We start from the raw sequence: 22,672 nt of genomic DNA, 5'->3' as shown, positions 1-22,672 counted from the left end.
TATATATTAAATCACCGCTTTGCTTGAACAGTGATACATCTGGAAAAAAAAATGTTTATTTTGTGTTTGAGGTGTTCCATAGATTTGACTGTGGACTGGAGTTAATTTATATAAATATAAAATAGTATAGTAGTAGGAGTAGTTTAAATTATTGAAAAACCTCATACACATTTGTATTTAGTTCAATGTTATTGAAATTATTGTATGTATTGGTTGTTAATACATATTAAATTTGTACTAACAATTGTATAATTACTTACAGGCTCCAGTATTTCAAATTATGCCAGTAGACATCTTCATAAATATATAGTTTCCAGCCCTGCCTATAACCAAGGAGATGTAAAAAAAGCTATAGAAGAGGTATGCTCTGTTAACTTTTAGTTTCCTAAATGATCCTCAATCATTTTATGAACTATTTTTGTTATTGTATAACTTAACAAACATTTCATTTTCTTTTATTCACTGGTTTATTTTAATTAGGAAGATAAGGGTGATTAAAGATATATCAAATATTTTACAAGTTGTAGAATTTTAGGCTTTTTTGTATTGATCGTGGTTTAATATGGGAAGAAAATAATAGAGGAGGGAGCAGAAGGATGTGGTATGGAGTGAAGAACACTGATACTTATTTTATTGAGCCTATGTTTTGGCCTGAATTTCAGTTATTATTAATTATGTATTGGCCAGAATTAAAATAATTATCATTTATTAGTATTCTTTACTCCTGACCATCCCCTTCTTTCTCTCTGACTGTCTTCTCCACATTTGAAATTGTATGCATAATCAGTTATGTGTTAAATAAATAACAAAGTTGGTCTTTATAAATACATTTTCTTTATATATATATATTTGAAAATAATAGTAATTAGACCCTAGTGAGCTTCAATGTTTCCAAACAAAAAAAACCTCAAAATTTTGGTGCTTTGATTTTTCACCTATATCACAAATATTATCTGTTTTTTTTTTTGAGAAAATATATTATTAAAAAATTAAAGTAAACAAAATTTCCTAAATTTTTTGTTTGTAAGACTTTTCTCTACTATCAACTGCCAAGGCACTAGAGCACTCCTTAATAAGGACCTCCTTCACAAAAGGTGGCTGCTTTTTTACTTATAACTCAAAAACTGAGAATTTTCGGAAGGTAAACATTCAATAAAAAAAATAAAGCTATAAATATTTTGCTTTTGACCTACCTAAGAAAGCCAACTTTTCAGTTTTCTGTGAAAAATTCAAATAAACTCCCTTCTAACTGTCCGGTTTGACTTAGGGATTCCTGACATTAGTAGAATAGTTAGTTAATAACATATGATGTTAATACTGGAGTACAATCAGATAGGAAAAAAGCAATTCTTTTGCTGTTTTTGTGTCGAAAATGAATTATAAGATACATATTTTTGATGGAAATTGTGTGTACTTTTATTTTTTATTGTATATCTTCTAAAATGCTTAATTTTTTTAATTATATACAAAATACTGAACAAAATTACAACATTTTGGTTTTTTATTTTCTATTTTCGATATGAAGCCACTGATTAGTGAGATGGGAAACCTGAAATTCGGATTAAGCATCCCAAAATACATATAGAATCATTGAGAAAAAAACTTCCATACTTTTTTCCTGAAAATTCTCTGGTTTAGTCAAACTAAGACCTAAAAGAACAATTAAGGAAACGTTTTCTTATTGTCATCATTTTTGGCCCACCCCTCCAGCATGTTTGGAACATTTATGTTTTTCCACAAATCTCGTATGGGTCTTTCCACACATTGGCTTGTTCTAATGACAGAGAAATAAACTAATAACTATAGAACCCATTTCTACTCACTAAATACAACATTATTCAATTAAAAATTTACATATGAATTTTCCTCAACCTCTGTTCAATTATGTCTTAGTTATTTATATAACTATTTATTGTTTTGAGCAATTATTATTGCTATATTATTTATTGAAAATTAACAGCTGTAATATCTGTTTTTAAGTTTGATCATTTATTTTGGAATTTAAGTATACATTGAAATCATTCCCTTGTTCACGGTCTTTCAAATCTCAATAATTTCAGAAAGCATTGTTTTGATTAATTATTCATTGCAATTAAATTGTTTTTCTGTATGTTTATTATTATTTTTTTTAATGTAACTATTGTATGTAATGTTAATTCTCTTTGTCTGGTTGATTATAATATTTTTACCTAGATTATTATGTTTACCTGTGAGTAAAAATTATAAAATATGAAGAAGATGGTCTGTTATAATAATATAATATAATAAAAATTATATTTCATAGTCTTAGTTTACAATTTGAGCAGACACATATCCCCAGAAAATTGATCAGTATATTTGAAATTTTTAGGCCTTCAATGAATTGGACAGTTTCATGCAAAATGATCAGCAATTAAGATCTGAACTTGCTGGCTCAACAGCTGTGGTTGTTTTATTACGTGATGATAAATTATATTGTGTAAGTACAATAATTTATTGATTACAATTTTTTACTTTTATTTTTCTATATTGATGTTAAGATATATTTTGTTTTTTTACAAGATATATTTAACAAAAAACATTTTCATGTTTTTTTGAAAACAAGGCATCAGTACCAGTTGAATTTGTAATTCAATTAATAAAATGTTTATGGTATATTAAAATTCTGTTATCTTATACGTTGGCATTTGCTTAAAAACTTCAAATTTCATAATTTGTGTTATCCTGATTACCAGCTCTAAATGACATGGACCATTGCTGTAACACAGGTCAAAGGGAGAGGAGACAACTTACGTTGTAGGGGTACCCATGCTATAGCCAGTGCAGAGGATTGAATCATTTGTGGGTAGAAACTTAATGAAATATACTTATAAAAATATACCAAATATTTTGGCACCTAGTTCGTATGTCTAATACAGTTTTTATTTTTGCTGCTGACTTAACCAACCTTCTAACTTTTTTATTGCTAAAACAGCTAGTTTTCCAACTTTCTGTTTAAGGCTAAGGCTCTACCCCAACATATACCCTTTCATTTTTTTAGGCTGTTATTGTTATTACTTTCAGAATTTTGGGGGGATATGTATTTTTTTTATGATGTACTTATAACAGTTCAATCGGAGTATTTATAACTTCTTACAATTTTATCTTGATCCAATGTTACTACAACAGATAAAAAGTTTAATTTATGTTTGTTTGTTTTTCAGTCCATATCTGTACCTTTCAGATTTTATGCCCTTATAAGAGAGAATAAGTAGTTTAAAGTAAGGAATACTCAGCAAATATTAAGTTTTTGTTCTCCAGTTTTATTTCTTTATGTAGGTATGATTTGTGCCATTTTCTGTAGTTATAGGACCCCGGTTCTCTACTAAGTTTCATGTAGATAGATGTTGTATTTTTGAAGTTATTGTGATTTTTGAAAAAAAAAAAAAAATTGTCCCCAGCAAGGTAAAAAACAATTTTTTTTAAATTGGTATGATAGGATGATAATTTGTATTTACATGTCTGTTAAGGTGTGGAAAACTAGTTCTAACTTTGTTTTTCATTATAAAAATACTTTATCCCACTTAGCCAGAACACTCAGTCCTAAATGTTTCCATATTCTTTATATGGATTTTATTAAAATATATAGCTCAGCTGTAATAGGAGCTACTTCCTAGAATACTTAATTACTACAAATTAATTAATTTTAGTACTTAAAAATAGAAGAAAAAAACAGAATGTGTTCACTTATTTTACATAATACTGAACATTTATAATTTCTAAATAACCCATGTTTTCCCAGGAGTTCCACGTAAGGATTATTTTGTAATTACATAACTACTTAGACATAAAATAAATAATGAATACTTTTTATTTATTATTTTTTCCCCTAATATGTTCAGAAAAACCAGTATAATAATTTTTCTCACAAGAAATGACTAACCAATTTAATTTGGGTATTGTAAGTGTATAGTAATGTACGAACATATACTATAACTTTTGTCCATTCTGAAGGAGTTAATATTGCAATTGGGGGGAAAAATGGTGTCTGCTTTTGGAATGGAGGGATTCTATTTATAGGGGGGTTCAAATACATTAAATTTGTGCCTTCTTGGCTGATACCTTAATAGCATAGTCCCATAAGATGAGTTTCTATATTAAAGAGGTGTCTTATTAGGAGAAGTTTTACTGTGAGTGTATACATGTCTGCGTTATAGTTAGAACAAATATATATTTGAAGATTTATTTACTTGCTTTTTTGTGAAAGTATTCATTTGTATATTTAGATAATGTATCTATGTTAGCATAATTTTGTTATTTTTAGGAATAATCGTGAAAATATTAATCTTTTTTGTCCTAAAAATATTAAGTAAAATTTATTATCGATTATTATCACCAGCCCCTTGTCGTTAATTATTCATCTGTAGATTATTTTTTATCTAGATTGGCCAGTTTAATTCTGTGTGTATGAAAGGTGGTTTATTTATATTTATATATATGTCTTAATATGGGAAAGGTTTTTTTATTTTAATTTTGTCAAAATGTTTAACTAAATAACTACAATTTTTTTATAATTTTTATCTAACTTAGTCAAAGTATTAGGTATTGGAACTCTCCCAAATTAATATTACTTCAGAGTTTATATTATTTCATGCTCTTATTCTGAAAATTTTCTTTGTATTAATGATTATTATGCTGTAGTAGTAAAACACATTTGGGTTCTCACTCATTGGTTTTAGTCAAATAAAATATTTTTTGATATTTTTACGTATTCTTAAGTTAGAAATAAACCAAATATATGTATATTTAAACCAGTAAATATGTAATGTTTGTAGGGAGGAAGAAGAAAGGGGTGAAGCTGAATTTTTTGTAAAGGGCTCTGTAAATCTAAATACGTCCCAGGCTATACACAGACAAAAAATAGTAGGTCTTCAGGAGGGATCTGTTATACATTAAGGTACATTAACATTTAAATTAATGTGAAACCTTTCTTTCCAACAAGATCTATTTTTCTAATAAATATTATACTTATTTTTTGTGGGTGGGTTTTATCTTTGTAAAGTAACTTTTTGATTGAACTATTTAAAAACATGAATTATAAACCCTTTTATTGATATACCCGATACAGACTTATCTTTATTTCTAATGAATGATGCAGTATTTGTTACTTCAACAATTTTAATTGCTTATGGTATTTAAAAATTTGGTTTATTTTTCCATCGATTTGCATTGGTATTAATTCGTTCAATCTGCATATTTTTAGCATGTTTAACACTTAATTTTTTTTTTTTGCAATTTATGTTTTTTTTTAGTATTGAAAAATTAGTTTGTTTTTATATCTGTTTTTTTTACTTTTATTTATTTAGAATAAGTTCTAAATAAATAACAGTAATTTATCCTTGTTTTTCATTATACTTGCTTTGTTTATGATTCTACTCTTGTAAAATCTCTTGATTATTTCCCTTTTTAAGATGAGCGATTGTTTGTATAATTGTATTCATTATGAATGATTTTATCACCATTAAATAATTGATTTTCTCTTCTTGTTTATCTTTTGTCTATTATCTCTACCTATTTTTTAATTTTTTTTTTTTTTTTTACTAAATGTGAGTTTTTATAATTGTGTGGCATAATAATAAGTTTGTCATTTTTATAATTTTGTATTAATACTTACAATAAATGGGGCTGGTGATGAAACTTAAGTTAATGCTTATTGCCATGATGGGTTAAATTTACTTTTTAAAATTAGATTTCTGGTTTTAATGGTAAAATGTTCTGCAATAAAACAGTTTATTATTTAAATGATTTCTTAAATTATGTATTATGTATAAATATCTTATTTCATTTTTTTAAAAAAGTTTTTATAACTTTTTATGAGGGTAGCAAGGTTAAATCTCCATATCTTTTTATATCTTAAATTGTTTCTTTACATATCCGCTATTGATGTTTCGGTTTTTTTTTCTGCATTTTCAAAACAGACATTTAAATCACTTTGCATGTGGTGTATACGTACGAGTGTTAACTTTGTGCCCTTAAAAATGTTTTACTATTATACAGTACTAATTATCGTTTATATTTTAACTGTATAATTAATGCTATATATTAAATTAAAGTAATTTAAATTAAAATTTACAACTCCTGGTCATTAGTTTAACTTGTTCTATTTCATACTTGGACTTTTTCATCTGTGTTATTATCTGATGTTTATTTATAGCTCTACTCTATTTAATATTTTCCAGCCTGTTTGTTATCTCTGCTGTAGATATTTTTTTTCTGAACCTAAGTTCGAGTTTTATAATAATATGTTTGTTAGTTTTATAATTTTTGATAAATTCTTACAATAAATGGGGCTGGTGATGAAATATTAGTCAAGGTTTATTTCCCCTTCCTCCCAAAAACTGCCATAAAACACTATATTATTTAAATAATTTCATAAATGTATAAATATAACCTTCTTTAACTTTTTTAGAAAGTTTGTTTAACTTCCAATCTTGATATTAAAATTTAACTTCCATTTCTTGTTATGTATATTATGTATTATATTAGTTTTAATTTTGGATTAATATTTAAAATAAATGGGGCTGGTGATGAAATATTAGTTGAAGTTTATTGCCATAATGGATTCAAGTTTCCCTTTAAATTGAGGATACTGGTTTTAATTTGGAAAATGAAAAAAAAAAATTTGTAATAAAACATTATATTATTTAAATCATTTCATAAATTTGTGCGTATAAGAATCTCACTTTTTCATTTCAATTTGAAATTAATGTATATGAATGAATTGAGTAATATTGTTTGTCTTTTGTGGTCTTTTTAAACTTATATCTTGGGGTATTTGTTTCCAGTATATATGGAACTATATGGTATCTTTATTTATTTATTTCGGTTTGGTTTAGGTATACATTGGTTTTAGTTTCATGCCTTACCTGTTATTTCTCTTTATTCATATCATGGAATGGGTATTGCAACTTATTATGATTTTATATTTATTTTATTTATATATATGTGTGTGACATTTGAATAGTTTTGAATTTTTTAATTATAATCTTGTTATTTTAATACCCTCTATTTAGCATTTAGTAATTTTTTCTTATCGGAAGAAAATTCCGTGGAAATATCACTAATCTCTTTCCTTAGCTGCTTTGAAATTTCCTGACTCCACATTGAAGGTTCTGGCATTAATTCTGCTCTGCTGCAGACATTACTTTGCTCACAGTCTTCTAAAATGAAGATTTAGTTGAATAAACTAGAATGAACTTAAATATTTTCATAATAAATTTAGAGAAAAATAAATATTTTCAGTGAATGACCTATTTCCTTTTATAGAGGTGATTTATTGTATAGAATATATCAGTAATGGATCGGTCTCTATCTATACTTTCGGAAATATTCAAAGTTAAAAAAACTTAATGTTTATTACTATTTATTCTATCAGTATTTTCTTTTATTCCATAATCATTTGTCAATCTTTCCTGTTTCATTTTTAAATGACATTATTTATTTATATTTTTTGATGAATTATTTCAATTTAGAAATTGTAAAATGATTCAAATTACTATGTTTAACTTCAAGGATTTGTTTTTAAAAATTTTTTACAATAAAACAGTATCATTCTTAATGTTTTCCATAGTTTTCCCTTCACAAAGCCATAAAGAAACTCATTAATGTATAAACCAAATTTTGGTGGATAAAAATTGATGGTTTAAAAATTAATGATTTCTGATAGTCTGCATATAAGATGAAATTGATGTATGATAGATTATATTGAAATTTTATACGAACTTTCTATGAGAGCTTAAAAAATCAGAATAAAAACGTCACTGATATAAAATTATAATATATAATGAAATAACTAGAGGGCACTATTTTTTTAAATTTATTTGTTAAAGAACATAACTTCTTGTACAAATAATTCAAAATATTTACAGATATGTCTTCATGTGAATCGTTTGCCTCACTTCATAATAAAGCTTGCATTTTAAACTCTATTATAATAAACATATGTTATCTGATATTAGAAACATAATTTTATTTCATTTATGAATTAGTTTCCTGATATATATATATATATACATACCAAGTAATATAAAATAAATACAAACAATAAAAACTTATAATAAAACCAACATAAATAAACCTAAATACATTGAATGATGGGGGTTGGAGAAGAAGATGGTGTAGGCTGTTAAATGTATACTGTTTACAGGCACTGCAGATTTCTCCATCTTTTATAATGTTCAAATTATTTTGCAGATATATGTTTATGGCGTATGGGTTCGAGATTCTTAAACGGCTGACAACTCGCGTTTTGTGCATACAAGTATTAAAATTTAAATACTCTCCAGGAGAAAAATCTAGGGCACTATGCCAAAATAACAGGATTGTATATTGAAAAAGGATTCTGATAAGCTTGTTAGGTCACTGCAATCCCTAGTTCCAATCTTACTATCATATCTTCTCTCCAAACATAGCACATGGCTTTATAATTCATAGCACTAATTTATCATCTTAAGATGTCCATTCATTTTCTATGGGATCTATGTATACAATATTCCTTTAATATTTGGGAAGGTTAAGTTCCTAGAAAAGTACAGGAATCTCAAATTTGTGATTGTTGAGTTTATCTTTCTGTGTCAGTCAAGGGGAGTTACATTTTATGATTGGCTATAAAGATATAATATGAATTTCTTTTAAATATCTGTTCAATGATATTATGAGTTTTTAATTTTATTTATAGTATATTCATTGTGCTGTTATTAAAACTTCTAATCTCTTTTTTTTTTTATTCGGAAAAAAACAAATATGCAACAATTGAATATGGAATTCTTCCACATTTTTGTATTTTGTATGTAATAATTTTGCTTTTTGTCTGTTCCAAGTGCATATTAACAGTAAATTTGGAAAACTGTCTACACTTTTTGACCAAAAAATAATCTGTCTTTTATCCTTCTTTATTGATAGTTCTTATAATACTTGCCTTTTTATAAAATTTCTTGAAAAACTAGGTGTGTTGGGTTATCTTATAATAAATAATAACTTAATATATATTTTTATAAAAACTAGTAAAAGAAAAGTTTTAACTGTAATTAAAGAACTGTAATTATATTTCACCAGCATTTATTTTATTCCCTCTACTACATTTCAGCTATTTAAGATATCTTCAGTCATTTTTAGTTGGCCTGAAGATGGCTTAAATAGCTGAAACATAGTAAAGGAAAATAAATGAATATTAGCAGAGTGAGAATGCAGCTTTTTTATCAAATTTAATTTATACATTTCTTTAAACTAGCAGTAGTTTAAAAAGTAACAAAACATATAATTTTATAGGCTAATGCAGGAGATTCGAGGGCTGTTGCTTATGCGAATAATGAAGTCGTCCCTCTTTCATTTGATCATAAACCCACTAACCCAACAGAAAGATCAAGGATAACTTCAGCTGGTGCTTATGTTGAATTCAACAGAATAAATGGGAATCTGGCACTCTCTCGAGCCCTTGGTGATTTTTCTTATAAGCAAAATTCTTCTAAGAGCTGGAAAGAACAAGCAGTTACTAGTAATATATCTTCTTAATTTTTTGATATAATTTCTTCTTAATTTTTAACAGTTATCATTTACTCATATTTTATATTTTTGTCTTCAATAGGTTTTCCTGATGTATTGGAAAGAGCTGTAGATGATGACTGGGAGTTTATCGTCTTGGCTTGTGATGGTATTTGGGATGTTTTATCATCAGAAGTGAGTAGTAAAACTGAAGAATATTGATAATCTTTATTAATTTCCCATGATTTGATCAATAAAGGGTGATTGTTCCAGAAAACTTATTAGTTTCTTTGGTTTTTAAGTTTATTTTAATACTCCACAGAACTGAATTTAATCCACAATGTAACAGGTGGTTTGTCTGACACAGTAACATTATTTATCTACTTTTTATATTATATCTGTCGGGTTTTTATAGAGGGGTGTATCAGGAGAGCAAAAAGAAAATATATTCAGCAAGGATAATCCAGTTTTATTTTTGAAAAAATACATGGCATGATCTCGCAGGACGAAGTCCAGGACACTCAGCCTTACATAGAATCCCCCGCAGCAATGCGTAGCTCTCTCTGACATTCCTCACCCAGCAATGGCTATAATAGGAGGACAAAAAAAATCTTTTGAGAAACGTTTAAGCGTGGGAAAACGCCACCAAATTTTTCTGCAGGTTACAAAAAAAACAAAAAACAATCGCATGACATGCATGGATGCATTAATATTCAAATTTAAAACAATGAAAATTCCTACTCACAATATCCGGAAAGTGCTTGAAATGAAGCTCTGCCATGTCTAATGGCTGTTGCTCCCCATACAGCCTCACTTAGGGGCAACTGAAATCTACCTGCTCGCAATCTATTGCTAGTTTTTTCTTTACCTTCTGTCTGGTCCGCTGCTCTCTCTCTCTCTTTCTCTCGAAGCATTCTCATGAAATAAATTTAAAAAAAAGAGAACATTAAGTATTGAACAGTGTAGTTCATTCAGAATCCGACTTACAAATTTGAGTTCTTCTCATAACAATTGCATATCATACTTAAAACTAACAAGCTAAATTCAAATATACTGTGGTTAGAAATTAAAAGATATTAAAAACATTTAATAAATAGGCATACAATAGAATAATTTAAACTAAGATTATATACAATAAATGGTTTTGAACCCAACTGTCACATTCTTCAGACTTGCAGAATCCTGTTCATCAAAAGCTCCTCCTTTACAAGGGCATCCTTCTGGAGAGAGAGCAATTAAAAGAAGTTCATTGGCGATAAAGTCAATGGCTAGAGAGGGGAAGAGACTGTCTTAGCTCGGGACGGCTATTTTTTAGGGTTTACCCTACTCCTGGGGAAAACCACATCAATTGGAAAAGTTGAACTGAATAATCGAGTTCAATTTTTGAAAAAGTAGAGAAACTCAAAAATCTGTGAAATGAGAAAAAAACGATCAGGCTTATGCTCAAACTCTTTTAAAAGGCCAAATTTTTCAGCAGAAAATAAATACTATGTACTTTAAATACTGAAAAATAAATCAAAATCCCGTATGTAAAGCCATGATTTATAACCAGCAGGGTAACCTTTGATAATCTTTAAGACTGGTTGAAAAGAACTTTATTGTCTCATAAAATCACCTGTCCATTCTTAATTTAAACCATGGAACTATGCATCAAGATATCAAAGAACACAGAATCCCAAATTTTGGCAAATAAAATCAATTAAATATTTTTTAAAATTCTCTTCATAGCTCCAAAACCGCTCAATAAAAAACTCTGAAAACCAAATAAACAGAATCTTCGAGTCGAGAACCCTTAGAGACAGTATTATCTTAGAAAATCAATGATTCGTACTATAAAGTGGTAAACACATTTTACTATGGTACAAGCTATGGAGCGAAAAGTAACTGCCAAATTACATAGCATGTTAGTAAAATCTCAAATATATTTATAAAAATGTAAACCCAACAGACCATGTGTCACCTGACACCGTTTCAATGACCGATTTCAACTATTTTCAAAAACTGAGCATGCCAGAACTTGTAACCTGCAGGAAGGAAAACAGTAGCCATGTAAATGTAACCTTTTCAATCACAACAACAAATACCAGGCTTTTCTTTTCATTTGAAACAATAAAAATGCAAAACTGCTTTCATTTTACAGAAACCCCTTTTTGGAACTAAACTCTGATAAACAATTTCTGTAATTTAATCCTAGGCATAAGAAACATAAGAAAGGGCTCAACAGGAGCACTCGTAACCTGAACAATCTTTCCAAATCCGGTTTCACACTACTTTAAACAAACCCAATCAAAACACATATTACACAATCACATTGTGCAACACATAATTTCTTTTATTAACTATTGTGCAATGAAAACAATGATTATTCATAGAAAAACAACACATTAGGCAACTGGTATCAGTAACTTCTCAGTAATCTATATTCTGACTCGAAATATCACCATTATTACTATTTCAATCAAATCAAATCTTCTGGACTTATGTTTTTCTTCTAAAAAGTTAACATTCCCTCCCCGCAAAACACTGGAAATTCTCAAAAATTATCAAGCTCGAACAAAACAACAATTAAAAATATGCACTGAAGACAAATTAGATAACAAACCTACTCTAAGTAATCTTTGTCCTACGACAAACGCAATTGAAAATCTAGGAAAGAACATGCTCTAAGCAATAAATATCCTACATCAAACACAATTGAAAATATAAAAAACAAGGATAGACAAAATACGAAAGCAATTATCAGGCAATTGTAGAAAATGATGATGGACTGTGCTATGAGAGTGACAACGTAGTGACCACTCTCCCTTTGTGGAAGCCTCTATGCTGAAGGATGTGCCACTGATGTTGGGTGTTCAATGAGAGAACAAACCCACGAGATAGTCCCCTCAGAGAGCCATTTCCCTTGGTGAAAGCACGATGATGGGAACTGTGCCAACTGAAAATGTGGAACTCTGCCACATGACTAAAGAAAATGTACAAGTAGTTGGTACGCAGAAGTAAACTCGTAGACCAAAATAGTGTCTATACAACGTTAACATGGGCTGATATTAGGCTTCATGAACAAAAGGAAATGTCTTAGTGCAAACCCAAATGAGAAAACAAATATAACAAAAATAAATCTAAGTGCGTATCCAGACATAATCATGACGAAACTTAGATGACAAACGAACTCAATAAAATATAATCGCAAATTATCGCTACAAATGAATAATCTCTTAAGATTCCAACATGAGGAAATTGACACCAATGGTATAAAATAATATATATTTTACATAAAATATTTATATAATGCACAGACGAAGATAAGGTAAAATCTTCCATTAAAACAAAATCACAATTCAATAACATCCATAATCTGCTTACAATAATCACTGCGCGAATCATTGCAAAAATATCATTACTGGATAGTCCATGGATAATCTTAGACAATGTGCATGAGCACAAGGAAAACAATGACTCCAACGCAAGAGAAACATAAACAAATCCAATACACTGAATTAAATTTACCAACCATGAAAATAAAAAGCAAATTGTCTGTAACCAGAAAACTATTGCGTAAAATGAAAAAGTAACCGAATTTTAGACAAACTTCCAAGGATAAACATACTCAAGGAAGAAGTGAAACTAATAGGCAAAGCTATAAGGATATCGAGGGGAGATGCAGAGAAGGAAAGATAAATCTCCAAGGATAAACACACTCTTGAGGAGATTGTAACGATGAAGAAACCAATAGGCAAAACCCCAAGGATAAACACACTCTCGAGGAGAGATGCAGAACAAGAAAGACAAGTCTCCAAGAATAAACACACTGTCGAGGAGGTTGTCATGTGAACTGAATCAAACCGAACAAAGAAAAAAAATCTCCAAGGAAAAACACACTCGAGGAGATTGCCATTTGAACCAAATCAAACCATATAAAGAAATGTAGGACCTTAATCAAGTTTAAATGTGCAACCCAAGCAAAAGATAATTCTCATACGTGAAAATAACATAACATGTAATTCGTGTAAGTATACTAAATGACAAACAAGGGATGATAGAATTTTACATTGCAATTTTACTGAATAGAAAGTTGAGAAAATTTGCACATATGCAGAATCTCATTATCACAGAAACAGGTAAACTTTTTTTTTTTTGTAAAGACCCCTTTTCTAGTTGTGTCGGGTGGGAGGGGAATAGGCTCTTGGAAAAGGAAAACCCTTCCTACTGAATAAAATTGAAGTTGTATCCTATCTATTGGCAGAAATAAAATTTCCAATTTCTCTAGAACACTGTGAAATTATTCTGTGGTTTAACTTCCTAAACAATTCACCTTCCTTAAATGAAAAAGAGACAGAGAGAGGTGACTCATCAGGAGCCCACTTACCTCCTGACTGCTTCAGCAGATCAACCCCCCCCCTCCCCCCCTCTAGAAGCCTGTTTCTTTCCAGACTGCTATAACAGATCACTGTTGTTAAAGGGTTAACTATAACCAAACAAATGAATCAGCATACAAATAAATAATACAGACTAGATATTATTCCATTAACGACTGGTATGGAACTCATCATTATTTGATTTTATTTCTTAAGGTGTTATAATAGGTTTTGAGTTTAAAATCAATAAAATTAACTCGTTGATTATGAAAATAAGTTTTGTTAAAGAAAAATAGCCATCTTTCTTTATAATTTCTGATGGGTAACCATTTGTGTTGCCCATCTTAACTCAGATAACTGATATAAATGAAAATGAGAAATGAATATAATGCTTTAAATGCCTTGGATTCTGTAATATACGTGTTAAAATTGTAGAAAAAATGGTAAATCAATTAAGAATGTTGGTTAGAATTTAAGAAGCTGAGAAAATAAATGGTATAATATTTATGAATACTGTAAATCCTGTGATCACCAATCTATTGATTTTTCAGTGTTAAATTTTTTATAAATTTGTATATTTTGATGAATAACAGTCTATTGTGCCCGTTAACTATATTATTACTGGTGATGGTACTGTTGGAAGGAACTAGTTTGGATAGTAGGCTTTTTGGTTTTTTGTTTGTCAACCCTTGGGAGCCAGGAGGAGGTTGCTCCCATGACCAAACCAGAATTGGAGTGTTAAAATCTACTTTGTAGAACCACCCTGAAATAAATATTAACTGACTCAGGTGGGGATCAAATCCATACCCTGCTTCGAACTAGGAACTCTGTGGGAACCTCCCCTAATGTGCTTGACCATCACAACCTTATTTGTATATTGATTGTATTAATATATGTATATTGATTGTTTCAATATATGTATATTGATTGTTTCAATATATGTATATTGAGTGTATCAATATATATATATATATATAGCATGCATAAAGAGTTCATTTTGTGTTTTAGGAAGTTTGCATTTTCGTACATGAAAGAATAATCACTGGAATGAAACCTGATGCCATATGTGAAGAACTTATGGAGTGTTGTTTGGCTCCAGATGGCCAAATGGGTGGAATTGGATCTGACAATATGACTGTGATTATTGTGATATTCTTAAAAGGAGTTTCTTTAAACTATAAAGGATCACTTGGAGAAAATCTAGTTGACAATGTGGTTTATTATTTACCTAAGGATAAACCTGATACATCTAATGAAGAAAATCAAAAAGTCGAGAAGTCAGATTAATTAATAAAATTAATTAGTTATTACTTTTCTAATTTTACCTACTATTTTCAAGTTAATAAGCACCATTGCCATAAAGATAATTATGTAATTGTTATTTTTGTTTATTTGTTAATTCCTTTCTATTTGTTAATTTCATTATTTTTTGTATTGTTTATTAATTCAATGCCAAGTTTTATTTTTAATTATTATTTTTTTTTTTTTGGAACATTGGCTTCTATGAATCCATTATTAATAGCAATAAGCCACTTCTGAGAGAGGCTGTGTATTTACTAATGCCTTAACTGTATTTTTTTGGAACTCCCAAGTTTTGCCTTGTATGATCAAGAATTATTAGATAAGAAAAAAATAAATTTTAAGATGCGATGAATACGAACCAAATATATTATGCTATTTACTCATTTATGTGGTCACCTATTACTTAAATATGTTTTATTTTTTATTTTAAAAGTTTGACAAGGTTATATTTGTTTTGTGTATGATGTGTGGGTGTGTGTGTATTATGTATGTGTGAGTGTATATATATATATATACACACACACACACACACACAAACACTCACACATACATATACATATGTATACATACTGGTGTATGTATTTACATAGTTTTTTAAGCATATTTGCAACTAGTTATAAACAAATACAAGAATAGAAAAAATATTTGTGTTACTAAAATTTGAGAAGAAAAAAACAAAAATATTTTTGTATCATAATTAGGTCACTTACTAGAAGCTATAAATATGTTCTACAACAATCACTTTAAATAAGAAAGGAAAATCATATATTTAGTAATTACTTGTCATATTTTAGATAACTTATGACGAGTGATTGTAATTATCTAAAAACATTAAAATTTAAAAAGAGAAAAGTTACCATATTATTTCAAATTAAAGCTCTTATTTTTATAGTATTTTTTTCTTACCTGAAATTTGTCATTTATTATCTTAAAAAAATAATATATGTGTTATTAGTGAGATAGATATTAATAATCATTGCCGTTTCATGTTGAAAGGGTAAAAGTGATGAAAAGAACTACATTTAGTTGTATTTTTCTGATGTATGTAGTCCTGAATGAATTTTATGTTTAAAAACATTAGAGCATATTGATGTAAAGGAAGACACAAGTAAGTAAATATATGTGTTTATGGGTAACATTCCTGACAGATTTATTATGTACTGTGTGAGCTTATTTGCAGTGACTTGTAACTCCCTGATGTACTTTGTTTTTTGTGTTCTTTTTTTTTTGTACTTAATACATATTTGGTTCACTAAACAATTTCATTCTATTTATTATTTATCTTACCCTAAAATTTGTCGTATTATTAAGAATTCATTGTATGTTTCTCTGTATACATTGTAAGTCAATGCACCTTGGAAAAATAATAATATTTTAACCAATACATTTTATTTTTTGAACAAATGTTTTAGTAGAGTTTTGCTTATTGTTCATTTTTCGAAGTTCTGTGTCCTTTAATTAGGTCTTGAACTTGTTTTGACCAAATTTGGATTGTACCTGATATTGATTATTCTCCGTATTTAGTAGTGGTGAAAAGGATCATAAAAAAATTAATATTATACTCGTGGGCCCTATGCAGCTTTTATAATCTGACTTATAAACACTTTTCAAAAGACTAATAAATTAATTAAATAATAAATAAATTATTATCATTTTGGTTACTCAATTTTAATAATTAATCTTAATGTAAATTAAAGAACCAATGTGATTTTTCATTTTAAAATTTTATTCATTTTTCTGAATTATTATTGTTAAGACCTAGCCTGAATTTAGCAAATGGTGTGGCAGATGATGCTCCTTACATTCTGTGGTATTCAAAACTTTTGCTTTCAAACAAAGCACAAAGAAGAAATGACTGGTGAGGTACAACAAGTAGCTTGTTGGGGACATTGCTTCCCCAGACAGTGTAGTGCTAGTTAGGAAAAAGGACTTAATTATAAACTTGCTTTTGGCATTTATAAATTCATAATAGTTTTTATAAATTTTCTCTTACCTATAAATATGTAAAAACATTTTCAAAAAAGAAGTAATTTTAACTTACTAGTTAGATCCATACAGATGTTCGTATATGCAGACGATATAGATATTGGAGAGATGCATTGGACTTATGGTTAATGAATCCTAAACCAAGTGCATGGTTTCGGACCAAGTTCTATAAATAACTGGCACCGATGTTTTGGGCTGTAAAAGGTTGAACGGGTTTCAGAAATTGACTGCCCGGGTTCTGAGATAATGGAACAATGAAACAGCAGTCGTAAACTATTGGCTTTGAATATTACTCTTGTATTGGCTGTGAATATTACTCTTGTATTGGATTCGAATCGTTACTATTATGGAATCTGAAAGAACCTCTCTGGCAATGGTTTGATACTGATAGCGGCAGTTCTTAGGGCGATAGTTCTTTACCCGCTTAAATCCGTATCTTAGAGTTTTGTTTTCCTAATTTTTTTTAATCATAATATATCTACTCAACAGTTAGATTTGTTCCTGAGTTTTGCAGTGTTTTTTATTTTTAAGATATAATTACGCTAAATTGTTAGAAACTTTTCATTATTTTTTTTCTATATAAAAAGTCGCTTTTAATGTATATACATTTTAGATTTTCCTATAAAGCATTTTGTACGGATATTTACAAATTATTAAATTTACCTTCCCTCGCCTCCGATCACACTTATCACTATTACGTATTTGTGTGGCAACCATAAAATATTGAAACATAAAACATCTGCACGATTAATAGTTCCATGATATTTGCTAAAATAAATTAACAAAATTTGGGTTTCCCGTTGTTTGCAAGAAAAATTTGGTTTTGAAAAAAAAATGTATTTTAGGTACAGATGTTTATCAGCACCCAAATTGAAAGAAGTAATATGCATCATAATGTAATTTACACATATTATCTTTGTAGCAATAGCAGTTTCTGTGATATTTGCTAAAATAAATTCACAAAATGTTGATTTCTCGTTAATTGGAAAAAAATAAATGTTAGTTTTTGAAAAACCGTACATCGGTAACGATTGAACGTAACGTGCTCTGTTTGGGCTTGATTTTAGCGAATGTGCTATATTTTAAAACAGGTCTTAATAATTATTTTTCGTACTGTTAGTAATTATAGACATATTGAGCACTGAATGTAAAATAGTGAACATTTCAGCTTTTTTTAAAATAATAAAATGAACTTCCGTTGGTGTGTGCCTGAAATAGTTTAGTTCTTACGCTTCATGGGCATTTATTGTACCTTGTCATTCAAATATAATCTAGGTAAAACTTGAACTATTTTTTAGCAGAAAAGAACGTGCATTTGTGAACATTATTGAATTGGCCGCCATTTTGTTAATACGGTTTTATAGTAGGAAACGTATATTTTTTTAGCCCTTCTTCAACTTCAAGAATATAATTGTTTGAAATAAATTAAATTTGTTTTCAAATGAGTAACTCTATTCTGCGCGGATTTCCCTATTCATAATTTGGGTTCATCTATCCTTACCGGAGGCGTTTGATTTCAACAAAAAAGGTTTCAAATCTGATTTTTGACGCTATTATATACCAAAAAAACCTTTTAACTCAGTACAAATATTTTAGATTTTTTTCCTATAAGGAAATTATTTATATGTGTTAAATTATTCAAATTTTATATTTTTTCACTACTAACACATTGGACGTTGGTGGAGAGGGGGAGGGGTCAAGCCCCTGCTTAGCCGTGTGTTGATGGACGACCTTGGTATATATCGTTTTTGGAAAAATCCTGGTCATCGAAACAGAAATAACAAAAAATACTTCAAGGCTCACCTGACAAGAAGATGATTTAAAAAAGGAAAAGAAAAAAAAGAATAAAGAAAGAAACGCTAATATGGTGTCCATTAAAATTTACTGTTATACCAGAGGAGTTAGTAGGGTCATTACCTTGACTGTGAACTTACGCTTTTGATGCTCACTTAAGGAAAGGTGCTTTCTCCGCTGCGAGGGTGGTGGGGTGGTGCGCCAGCAAGCATCAGTCGACTGTCCACCACCTTCAGCTAACATGCTCCAAGCGGTCACCTGCCTCCCTTCCGGGAACAACCATCTCCAAGGTAAACGACCTCATCTTTGATTATTTAAAAAAAAAAAATTGTATCATATATATGTATTAAATCAATCAAATGTTTTTATCATGCGATGATGAGATAATCGGTTTAATTTAAGGATTATGTTATGTTGTTTTGATTTATTCTGCGGTGATATATTCAGTATTCTTACTGGTATTGATCCACTTCGAAATTATATTTATGTTTGATTATTTTATTTTATTTTTTATAGTTTAGAAAATAATTTTATGCGTTTTCCATTATGCAAAATGATTAAGAATACAATAAAAACTCAGAAACAAGTTACTTGACATTATTCCAGACACATTACATATTGTTTGTCTTTTTTCTCTTCCATAGTTACAGAACAGTAAGTATGAATGAAATAAAGTACAGTAACATCTTGGTTCTCGATGGTTCAAGTTAAATGTTTAAAAAAAAATTTTCTGCAATACAGACAATTCAGCTACTTCCTGTGTATATAAAACTGTGTATGGAACGATTTCTCGTTTTGTTGTCATTCTAATATCAGTAAAATAAATAGAAATAATTTCATAATAGGAATGCTACTTGGAGGGTGCCGGTGTTGATACAAAAAAAATTTTGAGTTTGAGTTTGAGTTTGAGAGAAGAGTTCGCCCTCTTAAAATCTTGCTGATTCTGAAGACATCGTCTCATTCCTTTCAAGATAACCCTTGATAATGCTTAAAAAAATAGATGTGCATACATCTAATAAACAAAAGGTAAAAGCAGTAATTTATATTAAGCTAAGAATACTATTATAGGTTTTAAAAACAGATAAAAAATGAATATACAATGATTTCATTATCAACTAGCGTTCAATAATTGTGGAAGGTCCTTCACCTTGTGGGAGAAGAAGTTTAATGAAGACTTTCCGCCAAACCTTGTTTGTTCTTGTTGTAGTTAGGTATAGAGATGCTTTCCTACTCCCAACAGTAAATTTAAAGGAATCAAGAGGTCGGAGATAAAATAATTCCAGTCTAATTTATAGAATAAGTTAATCTATAGGTTAAGTTATTAAGTTAATAAGTTATAGAATAAGTTGAGATAAGGGAATAACATAGTTTAAAAAAATAGTTTTGGTCATCTTACATTGCTTAGCTGCAATGAAAAACTAGGCAAGTGCATTCTCACTAAATGACCAACCATTAGAAAATTCGGACTAATGTTGACCTTTGTACATGTTGGATGTTATTTTCATGCAATTGAAGGTTTTCTAATTTTTTTTAATGATAAATTGATGGTAATGGATTTAATTTATGGCTTAAATACTGATATTTAGTTGCAATATTTTGAAATTATCATGGTTTGCATTTACTACTTAAACTTTTCGTGTTGGGGTAAGAGCGGATGTGAACTAACTTGCAAGAGCGGACCACGTTCCTACCCCATTTTATAGTCTATGCAGTTTTTGCAAATGTAAATATGTACAGTTTGTTTAAAATAATAGAAAAAAAACAAACTTCCTTCAGTTTCCTAAAGCTCTTGAGAAATAATTTCTGTTTTATTGTCAATTTAACCTATGAGAAAAATGCATAATTGCTAAAATTTTGATAAATTAAAAATATCATTGCTGGTCTGAAATTAAGGAGATCATACTCTAAGAGCCGTTGAATTGAACTACAAGAAGAATGAATGATAGTTCATTGCCGTTCTTACTCATTCTTTGGTGGTTTGCGGAACTGTGCCTACATTGAGACTTTCAAGTTTTGTTTTTATTATTATAAAATGAACTAATTTCATATTCCAAGTTTTTAAGTAGAGAGAAATAGTATAAAATATTTATTGACAAAGTTTTAAACCACAATCTTCAAAATTAATTTGTCAATAGCTTACCAAAGTCAAATTCTTAAAATTGTATGTTTTACGTCAATACATACCTTATGTCATTTTAAGAGTAATTCAAAGGTAAACAAAAAATTATTTTACTCGTGAATATAAATTATATTGAATCCTAGTCCAAACACTGCAACTGCCTAGGTATACAGTGACCTGTGAAAAAAAATTTTGAAGTAATTATAATTTTCTTTCAAAATATTTTAGGTTTATTCTTCAAGGACAGACACTTTATAATTCAGCTAATAACTTTATAATTAATTTTTTTCTCTAAAATAAAACTTGATTATTGGGAGATTTTAACAACTACTTCCCCTAGCATCACTTGATTTCAGAACGCATTCCAAATTAACTACAACATTCTTCAGGTTGGCAGCATTGATTACTTTTTGTTAGTTTCGCATCATAAATATGATATCTCGGAGAGGGGCCCCGAGATTCGCCTTGCCAAGAGACCTCTACTTTTCTTTATCCGATCTTTGTTTTTGCACTCCGATTCCCACCCTTCATGGTAGTCGCTGACTATTACTTTACTCCACGCAAAATACATTACCAAAAATATGATAGAAATTGGTCCGTTTGTGAAACTTTCTTAAAATATTTCCTTTATCTTGACAATGAAGAATCAAAAGATTTCATAAAAATTCCTATTGTGTAAGAATGGTTTTTAGCCATGGGAAGAGGGCTCGTGTGTGTTATTTGATGAAATATTAATTTTGTAATGTGTTAATAATTGAACCTAGATTAATATGAAGAGAAGATGGTCGGGGGGAGGGGTGCGGTCAGAAAATAAACAAAAACATATTTTTTTATGTAAGGTATATGAATACTTATTATTATGGAAGCTTCTCCACATTGGTTTGAAAACAGTTTTTTTTATCTTTTTTTTTTTTGACAACGCCATTCCTTGTAAATAAAAAACCATACGAGGATGGTATATAATCTCATCTTATTTCTTATCAATACCACTATATTTCTTCTTTAATCTTGTCCTTCAATTTTATTACGCCCAAACGGCAATGTCGAGGTTATACTACTCTTCCGTCTCTATACTCAATGTGTCTGAACTATTTGTTTACTTTTGCCGTAGTTTATCAGATTATTATCTGCATATTCATCGTAGTACAAAAGCCCAAGAGAAGAAAAAAAGGCAGTCATTTCACCCCAATTTTTGATTACTTAATTGGGAACTAAAAATAATGAGTGCCAAGTATAGGTAGGGGGGAATAAAAAATGGCTGCTATTTTAAAACGTTAAAACTAATCAATTGTTCATTCGGAGCTCTATATCTTTAAAACTACCAACGACACTAGGAAACCTAAGAGAGGATCATTTAAAGCAGAGTAAATTTTCTTAAATATGAGCCCTAACAGATATATATAAGTTCAATAGTTTATAATATATAGATTTTAAAAAAGTAACTTTCATAAAAATAGCACTGAAAAATCAGGTGATAGTAAATTCATTAAATCTATATCTCAAAAAAACATAAGACTTATATCTGTCTGCCAGCACTCAAATGAAATCAAGTGAGCCCTAGAGCAAGTGAACTTTTTGTAGGTCATTCTCCCCTGTTCAAATCACACTATTTTGTTAC

General features: G+C 29.1%; 2 protein-coding genes across 3 annotated transcripts in view; both read left to right on the top strand.

Moving 5' to 3' along the window:
• The window catches only part of LOC106688208 (probable protein phosphatase 2C T23F11.1), a 23,091-nt gene extending 6,676 nt beyond the window's left edge, over positions 1-16,415 (top strand). For both annotated transcript variants that reach the window (XM_014432565.3, XM_014432564.2), the window contains exons 3-7: positions 263-360; positions 2,351-2,458; positions 9,286-9,511; positions 9,602-9,693; positions 14,862-16,415. In XM_014432565.3, the coding sequence (XP_014288051.1) occupies positions 263-360; positions 2,351-2,458; positions 9,286-9,511; positions 9,602-9,693; positions 14,862-15,140 (803 nt within the window). In that variant the 3' untranslated portion in view covers positions 15,141-16,415. The remainder of the gene's footprint in view (positions 1-262; positions 361-2,350; positions 2,459-9,285; positions 9,512-9,601; positions 9,694-14,861) is intronic.
• A 2,684-nt stretch (positions 16,416-19,099) lies between these two features.
• Positions 19,100-22,672, top strand: part of LOC106688207 (aldehyde dehydrogenase, dimeric NADP-preferring) — a 110,845-nt gene continuing 107,272 nt past the window's right edge. The window contains exon 1 of the mRNA XM_014432562.3: positions 19,100-19,225. Within this exon, the coding sequence (XP_014288048.1) occupies positions 19,177-19,225 (49 nt within the window). The 5' untranslated portion in view covers positions 19,100-19,176. The remainder of the gene's footprint in view (positions 19,226-22,672) is intronic.

The sequence above is a fragment of the Halyomorpha halys genome, unplaced genomic scaffold (genome assembly GCF_000696795.3).
Source record: "Halyomorpha halys isolate HHAL.00 unplaced genomic scaffold, Hhal_1.1 Scaffold1081.1, whole genome shotgun sequence".
Lineage (NCBI taxonomy): Eukaryota > Metazoa > Arthropoda > Insecta > Hemiptera > Pentatomidae > Halyomorpha > Halyomorpha halys.
Note: the sequence above shows the minus strand (reverse complement) of the source record. Positions and strands in the feature narration are given on the sequence as shown.